Source organism: Physeter macrocephalus, chromosome 9 (assembly GCF_002837175.3).
Source record: "Physeter macrocephalus isolate SW-GA chromosome 9, ASM283717v5, whole genome shotgun sequence".
Classification (NCBI taxonomy): Eukaryota; Metazoa; Chordata; class Mammalia; order Artiodactyla; family Physeteridae; genus Physeter; species Physeter macrocephalus.
In genome coordinates, this window is record NC_041222.1 from 28,871,713 (window position 1) to 28,880,504 (window position 8,792).

At 49.9% G+C, this 8,792-nt stretch overlaps 1 protein-coding gene across 1 annotated transcript; it reads right to left on the reverse strand.

The window, feature by feature from the left end:
* Positions 1–1,756: 1,756 nt before the first annotated feature.
* On the reverse strand, positions 1,757–2,858 carry HRCT1 (histidine rich carboxyl terminus 1). The gene has a single exon (XM_007122653.3). The coding sequence runs from the start codon at positions 2,553–2,555 to the stop codon at positions 2,226–2,228; it is 330 nt and encodes a 109-aa protein (XP_007122715.1). The 5' UTR covers positions 2,556–2,858; the 3' UTR covers positions 1,757–2,225.
* Positions 2,859–8,792: the final 5,934 nt, after the last annotated feature.

Below are 8,792 nucleotides of genomic sequence, written 5' to 3' on the forward strand. Positions count from 1 at the left end.
CCTGGTTCTCCCAGAGGATGCTCGAAGCCACACTTAGGAAAGACAGGCCAGCCAAGGCTGACATGGGGCTCTGCAGAGGGATGGGGAGCATGGTCCAAGCCAGCAGACTACAGACCTCCACACACCCCCAACACTGGGGAGATAGGGTAGGAACACAAGCTCCCTCAGCAAGGCCCCAGGAGCTCAATGGCCTAATCCCTGCAGGGTCCTACTGCTATACCTGGTGTCCCTGAAGCCCCAAGCTTCTGGCAGTGGTTGTTCCAAGCACATTTACTTTTCTTGAGAGCATGAGGCTCTGGGAATCCTTCTTGAGCATCTGTTGTGTGGACTGGTCCCACCCTGGGCGGTGGGGAGCCCTCAAAGAATTCTCAGACCCATGAAGGCAGGGGCCTTTGTATCTTGCCGTAAATCTCTAGGGAAAGAGAGTGTGTTCAGTGCGCCAACAGAAATAACGATAACAACAACAACAATCATAATAATAAATTGGAAACCCATAGGAGTGAGTAACAAATTCGTCTTGGGCAAAGACACAGAGAAGGGAAGGTGCAGGGTGTTTTCTGAGCCTGAGGACTGGAACAGTGCGGATAGGACAAAAGGGACACGGGTAGGCACGAAGCAGACCAGGGGGCCTTGAATGGCCAACCAAGAGGCAGAGACTTTGTTCCAAGGGCAGTGAGGAGGCTACAGTGTGGGGACGCTTCACAAAGGGGCAGGGCTGGAGGTAGGCAGCCCGGAGGGCCTGCGGCAGGAGTCTAGGCTGGGGATGAGCTAAGGGCAGCCGTAGGGGGAGGCGAGGGGAGGCGGGTTCAAAAGGCACCGTAGACCCCGATCCACTTTCCCAAGCCTGCAGTCTAGTCCAGCTCTCAGTGTGAACTTGCCTCCCTCTCCCCCTTCCACCCCTTCCCATCCCAGCCCTCACAGAGAATCCACCAGGAAATAGAAAAGAAACAGGACATTCTGTTCCAGTGAGTCAGTCACCAGGCCCCGGACTTTCTGGCCTGTTCTCCAGCCCCTCCTCACCACCTGGCCTGGCCCCCAAGCCTCTCCCCCTCCACTTCCCACCCTGGCTCACAGGACTTCCTTCCTCAGGGAAGGCCTCAGAACAAGATTTCCTTCCTCACTTTGGAATTCCGTCAGCTGTTCTGGGGTATTTGGGAACAGGCCTCCAGGCTTTGGCAAGAAGTTTCTGTCATCTATCCCATTTTAGGGAAGAGGAAACTGAGACTCCAAGGAGGCGAGCACTCTCCCAAGGCCACCCAGCACCACACCCTCCCTCCCAGACACAGCGCCAGCCAGCACAAGCACGGGCTGGGTCAGGCTGGCTGGAGACTCAAGGCCTGGATAAGAAACCCTGACCCAGTTACCAAAGAAACATTAATTCAGCACAGCCCACGGAAGGGGGCTTCTGCAGTTCCAGAGCGCAGTCTGTCCTAGAGATGGACTGAAAAGAGCCCTGGAGGTAGAGCCCAGGGGCCAGCCTGGACAGCCTCGCTCCTCCTCTCTCTGAGCCCTCTCTGGGCAGGGCTGCCTGCAAACCCTAACCTCCCCCTCATCAGAGCTCAGGCCGCAGGCCTTCTCACCTACTGTCCTCGGAGCCCTGCAGAACCGCCCAATCTCCCCCACTGCAGGGCCCGCACCAGGCACTCGTTCCCACGTTCCCACCGGAGAGGAAGGTCCAGGGCGAGGCAGACACAGGGCTGGCCGCTCCCTCCCTCCCACTTGAGTTACAATCAAGAGCCTCTTCACAAAAGCTTCTCAGTGGTTTTTATTTTCTTGTATTAAGGCACCGTTGACTTGACTCTGCAGCCTCAAACTGCCTTCTGCAAATGAAAGGGCGTTACCAGGGCGCCTCCCAGCTACCGCCCTGGCCAGAGGCCTGGTTGTTCGGAGAGAGCAGGGTACACCTTCTGTGCATCCCCACACCCCTGTGCACCTGCACCAGACTGGCCGTCACTTCTGGTGCCCGTTGGGACTTACAGTCACAAGGTGGCGTCCGTCCCCAGAGGACCACCACCAGCCCTGCTCTCAGCCCCGGCACCCTCCGCTGTGCGCAGGGCCACCCCTGGTGCTCCCCAGTTCTCCGCCTCCCTCCGGAGCACACGGGGCACAGGAGGCGAGTGAAGCCCAAGCAGGTCCCGACGTTCACCACCGAGAGGTGCCCTTCTGCACGGGAACCTCGGGGTTCCCGCATCCTGGTGACGGTGGGGCAGGCTGCCATTCAGGCATCAGCGGCGGCCTCGCTGGGCCTGGTGGGCGTGGTGGGCATGGTGGCGGGCGAGGTGATGGTGGTGATGGAGGGTCGCGTGGGGCATGTGAGGCACACGGCCAGAATAACGGAGATGGTGCAAGCGTCCCAGGTGGCCCCGGCCTGAGGAGATCGGAGGCTGGGCCCACCGGACTCGGTTTCTCCTTGCGGCAGGGTGGTTCCTCTCCACGTCAGGCTCCTCCCGTCTGCAGTACAAGCAGGCGGCCAGCAGCAGCAGCAGCAGCAGAATAGCCACAGCAGCGCCTACGATCAAGCCCACGAGGGTCGTGCTCCCCAGGAGGCCCAGCATCTGGGAGTTGACAGCGGCCTCCGCTCCGTGGCTCCTCGCTGCTTCCTCCCCTTCGGCGGCCTCTGCTCGGCGGCACTCACGGTCACTGGACTTTGTTTTCTCAGCTCCTGTGGGCTGGAGAGCAGCCAGGGAATGTGGGTGCAGCCTCTTTGGGCTGGAGCTGCCAGCCAAGGGGAGGCCTGGCCGCTGTTAGCTCTGGGGAGGCCCACAGCGAGGCTCGGTCGGGACAGAGGAGCTGAAAGGAGGGGCTGCGGGGTGGGGAGAGGCCGGAGGCTGGAGATAAGAGTCTAGACCCCAATCCTGCCGTTTGGCCAAGCGACTGGGCCAACTCTGTCCCCTCCCTGGGCCTCCGCTCCCTCCTCTCTTAGAGAGAGCACAGCACGTGGGTTCTCGAACCACATGACTCACCAGCCCTGTGATTGTGCACAAGTTTCCGAAACTCTCTGTGCCTCAGTTTCCTCATCTGTAAAATGGCTCATTAGAGTATATGTCCTCTTAGGGTTTTCTGAGGATTCAAGGAGTTAAGGTTTATAAGGCACTTAAACCACGTCCTGACACGTTTGCCACTGATATTAAGGCAGTGGAGTTTGGACCAGTCGACTTGGGAGACCCCGTGCCATCTGAGAGTCTGCGGCTCCCTGTCCTGCAGCCCACAGAGGCCTCCTGGACTAGTCAGGTTCTATCGTGCAATTGTCCCACACTTCAGGAGCTCAGGCAGGCCCCGCAGGCAGGGTTTCATCATCCAGGGAAGCTGAACAACTGTCTCTGCGTCCTCGGTCCTGCTGGATATGGGAGCTAAGAGGGTCTGGGTGTTAGCCCAGGGCTGCAGGAGGCAGGAAGGAGACCGCTGAGATCAGAGAGGCCCCAGTGCCAGCCTCCTGGCTTCCAACCAACAGGCTCAACTGGCCATAACCGGCAGGCCCTCGTTCCACCCCAGCCTCCCTGCCCAGCAGTTGTGACACGCCATTCCTGCCTGGGGGAGAATCTACAGAGGGGGAAGGAGCTGAGCAGTTTCGGATACCTCTTCCCCTCCTGGTCCTGAATCCTCTGTTCATCTAGACAAGCGCTTACCCGTCCCACCCACACGTCCAGGGATGGGCGCCCACTATCTCCCCGGGCAGCCCCTTCTGCTGTGGGCTCGTCGGACTGTTCTCACAGCTCTTCCTCACATGCTGCAGGGCCTCCCTGAAGCCCCAGCTCTGCATCTCCATCCCGAGACCACGGATGCCCGTGGGCCCTCCACAGTGAGCCCACCTCTGTGAGACCTTGGACAAGCCCCTCCCCTGCAGCCTGTTTCCTCCTCTGGAAAAGTGCCAGGGCAAGAGGTGACCTCTGGGGACCTTCCCTCTCTGACCTCAATCTGAGATGAGCTCTCTCAGGGAAGCCCCAAACCCTTAGGGCAAACCTCCTCTGGATGGAAAAGCCAAGCATTCCCTTCAACCAAATTGGGCTCTGGGGGCATCGGGTCTAATGAGTCCTGGGGCTTTCACCCTGGGGGTGGGGTGGGGGGCTGGAAGGAGGAAGCCACTTGAACTTGTAATGATGCTCAAATGAGAACTCCCTCCTGTGGCTTCTAGAGGCCTGCGAGCCCAGCTGCCTTCCCTGGGGGCCTGCTAAGGAGGGAAGTGTGCTGGAAGGAGGAGGAGGAGGAAGCCAAACAGAACTTTCTCCTTCTTGGGAGCTTCTCCAAGGAGACTCCCACTCCACACCAGCCATGGGACGGGGGCAGGGCCCTGCAACTGGCAGAACTCCAGTCAGCACTAAGGGCCTCTTGGAATCACACAAACCCAGCCCTCACTGAGAGCCAGAGAAACTGAGGGAGGGGACTTGCCTAAGGTACGCCAGCTTTGTGGGCTATTCTAGACAGCAAATAATCAAGACAGCACGATTCCTGGAGTGAGGGGGGCTCCAGAGTGAGAGCTGAGATCAGCTGAGGACCATCCACAGAGGTAACAGGGAAAGGGTGTGTGGATTTGGATGACTTTGGAGGGGGCAGGGAATTGGGGGAGCTCCCCCATCCTACACACACATACACACATTTATTTTCTTAAGTGCAGGGTCACTCCCCATCTGGACAGAAGATACAATCCCAAGGTGGGCATTTGATTTGAAGCTTTGGGCACTCGGGAAGGTGTTGAGACCACGGTACTCCAGGACGTCACAAGTGACTGAGACCTCCTTGGAGGGCTTGCAGGACTGATGACCTTAGAGGATGTGTGGCTGTGTCTAGGGATTCCCTGCCTCAGAAAAGCTGTCCTGTGGCATTGTCGCTGTATTTCTCCCTTAGGGTCGGGGCTTCTGCACGCTCCACAAGCAGCCTTCCAAGATGCGGGGCCAGAGTTCCAGATAATACATACGGCTGATGGGTCAAGACTTTTGGAGTTCATATCATTAGCTTCACGCCCATGCTCTCCAGGGTGCACAGACCTCTGCATGGACTTGCACACATGTGTACACTTGTAAACCAACATTGCACTGAGAGCAAACTCATGCACCAAGCGTTGTGCGTGCACACACTTATACACAAGTGCACAAGTGCACACACGTTCCCTACAAGCTCACAAACTTGTGCTTGTACTGGCGGCAAGTGGTTTTCAGTTGTCCCATGACAGCAACCATTGTTTTCACTAATTGGTGGCACCACCTAGCGGTGACACTGTAAATAAATCAGTTTTGTATTCGGACCTGTCAAAAGTTATAGTTCCCTGATCTTTGCTTATAGATCATAATTTGAACCCATCCTCTTAACTCCTCTCTGTCCCAAATTCTGGTCCAGAAACTGTAAGGAATTTCTACAAGATATAGTGCAGATGGAACCAGACCGATGGATGTATTGACTAAGGAAGGGCATCACCAGGGAGCCCGACGGAGGGGCTGCCTCAGCAGAGCCACCCTAAGTCCCATGATAGACAGCCAGGACTATGCATTAGGGTGAGTTTGTCACAGGCAGGAAACATTTTGGGTGATGCTGGGAACTGCAAAAGTGTCTGCTCGCAAGGCAGTTGGCCAAGACTTAGCTCATCTTTTGGTTTGCACATAAAAGCAGAGACATTGGCCAGAAGGTTCCTAACCTGTGTGCTTATGCCAGTTAGAGAAAGAAGACATTCCTCCAGCAAACCTTGAGCTGCCTCTATAAATACTGAAAAGAAGTTGCCCAGCACAGCGGCAAACTTCTCTCAAGAGCCCTCCCGGCACTAATCACGGCCAACTGGAAGCCCCTACCTAGAAAACTAAACCATGAACAAGTGGGCTTTTTTTTTCCTTTTTCCATTGTCTGGAACCAATATGCTTGAAAATAATCTGCATAATCCTTTCTAGAACCACTTCAAATTCTAATCCCAAACAAACATAGATCTAGATAGGTCCCTCTGTAAAGGGAATAAATAAAGAAAAATTACTAGACACATGAAAAAAGGTATAAGGTATTGTATCCTTACTACCAGAGTTGCTAGAATCTTGAAAACAGACACTTAGTAAAATTCTCAAATTTATATTCTAAATAATATTCAAAAGGTCAGTCCATATATGAGTTTGGGAAATATGCAAAACAGGAAATTTACTTTTAAATTAAAAACCACTCAAGAAAGACTGCTTTGAAAACCTTCCCCATAACTCTGAAAAAGAATAAAGAAAGAGGGAGAGAAGAAATGCCCAGGAAATCATACACAGTTGGCCCTTAAACAACATGGGGGGTCAGGGGCACCAACCCACCCACAGTAGAAAATCACCTATAACTTTATAGGTGGCCCTCCATATCAGGGGTTCTGCATCCACAATTCAACCAACCATGGATCATGTAGTACTGTAGTATTTAGTACTGGAAACAAAACCCACGTGTAAGGGGACCCACGCAGTTCAAACACATGTTGTTTGAGGGTCAACTGCATACTTGCATAATAGACATTCCAGAAGTAGAGAACAGAGCCCATGGAGAAACAATTGTTAAAGAAGTAAAGAAAATTTCCTACATGAAGAATTGTCTTTAGATCAAAAGTTGCACCGAGTACTAGGCAAACTATTTGAAGAGGCCAGGACAGGCCAGACCAGACCATCTAGGTATATCCAGGTGAAATTTTAATAGTAAAAATGTCATGTGAAGAACATGTTTAAAGGAAAGCAAAATGGTAGACCATTATGGAAACAGTTTAGCAGTTTCTTATAAAATTAAACACACTCTATCTACTGTATGATCCAGCAATCACACTCCTTGGTATTTACCCAAAGTTACAACTTATGTCCACACAAAAACCTGCACAGGGATGTTTGTAGCAGCTTTATTCATAATTGCCAAAACTTGAAAGCAACCAAGATGTCCTTCAGTAGGTGAATGGATAAACTAAGATATATCCAGACAATAGAATATTATTCAGCACTAAAAAGAAATGAGCTGTTGTTGCCAAAATCTTGGCTCTCTGTGCATCAATGTCGAAAAGAAATACAGAGACAGAGTTCTGGAGGAACGAGAAAAATGGCTTTTTTTTTTTGTTTACTTTTTTTTTATTAACATCTTTATTGGAGTATAATTGCTTTACAGTGTTGTGTTAGTTTCTGCTGTACAACAAAGTGAATCAGCTATATGCATATGTATATCCCCATATCCCCTCCCTCTTTTTGTTTTTCTCTTTCTGACTTACTTCACTCTGTATGACAGACTCTAGGTCCATCCACCTCACTACAAATAACTTAATTTCATTTCTTTTTATGGCTGAGTAATATTCCATTGTATATATGTAGCACATCTTCTTTATCCATTCATCTGTCAATGGACACTTAGCTTGCTTCCATGTCCTGGCAATTGTAAATAGTGCTGCAATGAACATTGTGGTACATGACTCTTTTTGAATTATGGTTTTCTCAGGGTATATGCCCAGTAGTGGGATTGCTGGGTCACATGGTAGTTCTATTTTTAGTTTTTTAAGGAACCTCCACACTGTTCTCTCTCAGTGGCTGTATCAATTTACATTCCCACCAACAGTGCAAGAAGGTTCCCTTTTCTCCACAACCTCTCCAGCATTTATTATTTGTAGATTTTTTGATGATGACCATGCTGACCGTGTGAGGTGATGCTTCATCGTAGTTTTGATTTGCATTTCTCTAATGATTAGTGATGCTGAGCACCTTTTCATGTATTTGTTGGCCATCTGTATATCTTCTTTGAAGAAATGTCTATTTAGGTCTTCTGCCCATTTTTGGATTGGGTTGTTTGTTTTGTATTATTAAGCTGCATGAGCTGCTTGTATATTTTGGAGATTAATCCTTTGTCAGTTCCTTCGTTTACAAATACTTTCTCCCATTCTGAGGGTTGTCTTTTCGTCTTGCTTATGGTTTCCTTTGCTGTGCAAAAACTTTTAAGTAGGTCCCATTTGTTTATTTTTGTTTTTATTTACTCTATGAGGTGGGTCAAAAAGGATCTTGCTGTGATTTATGTCATAGAGGGTTCCACCTATGTTTTCTGCTAAGAGTTTTATAGTGTATGGCCTTACATTTAAGTCTTTAAACCATGTTGAGTTTATTTTTGTGTACTGTGTTAGGAAGTGTTCTAATTTCATTCTTTTACATGTAGCTGTCCACTTTTCCCAGCACCACTTATTGAACACACTGTCTTTTCTCCATTGTATACACTTGCCTCCTTTATCAAAGATAAGGTGACCATATGTGCATGGGTTTATCTCTGGACTTTCTATCCTGTTCCATTGATCTATATTTCTGTTTTTGTGCCAATATCATACTGTATGGATTACTGTAGCTTTGTAGTATAGTCTGAAGTCCTGGAGCCGGATTCCTCCAGTTCCATTTTTCTTTCTCAAGATTGCTTTGGCTATTCGGGATCTTTCATGTTTCCATACAAATTGTGTGATTTTTTTGTTTCAGTTCTGTGAAAAATGCCATTGGTAGTTTGATAGGGATTGCATTGAATCTGTAGATTGCTTTGGGTAGTATAGTCATCTTCACAATGTTGATTCTTCCAATCCAAGAACATAGTATATCTCTCCATCTGTTTGTATCATCTTTAATTTCTTTCATCAGTGTCTTATAGTTTTCTGCATACAGGTATTTTGTCTCCTTTGGTAGGTTTATTCCTAGGTATTTTTTTCTTTTTGTTGCAATGGTAAATGGCAGTGTTTCCTTAAATTCTCTTTCAGATTTTTCATCATTAGTGTATAGGAATGCAAGAGATTTCTGTGCATTAATTTTGTATCCTGCTACTTTACCAAATTCACTGATTAGCTCTAGTAG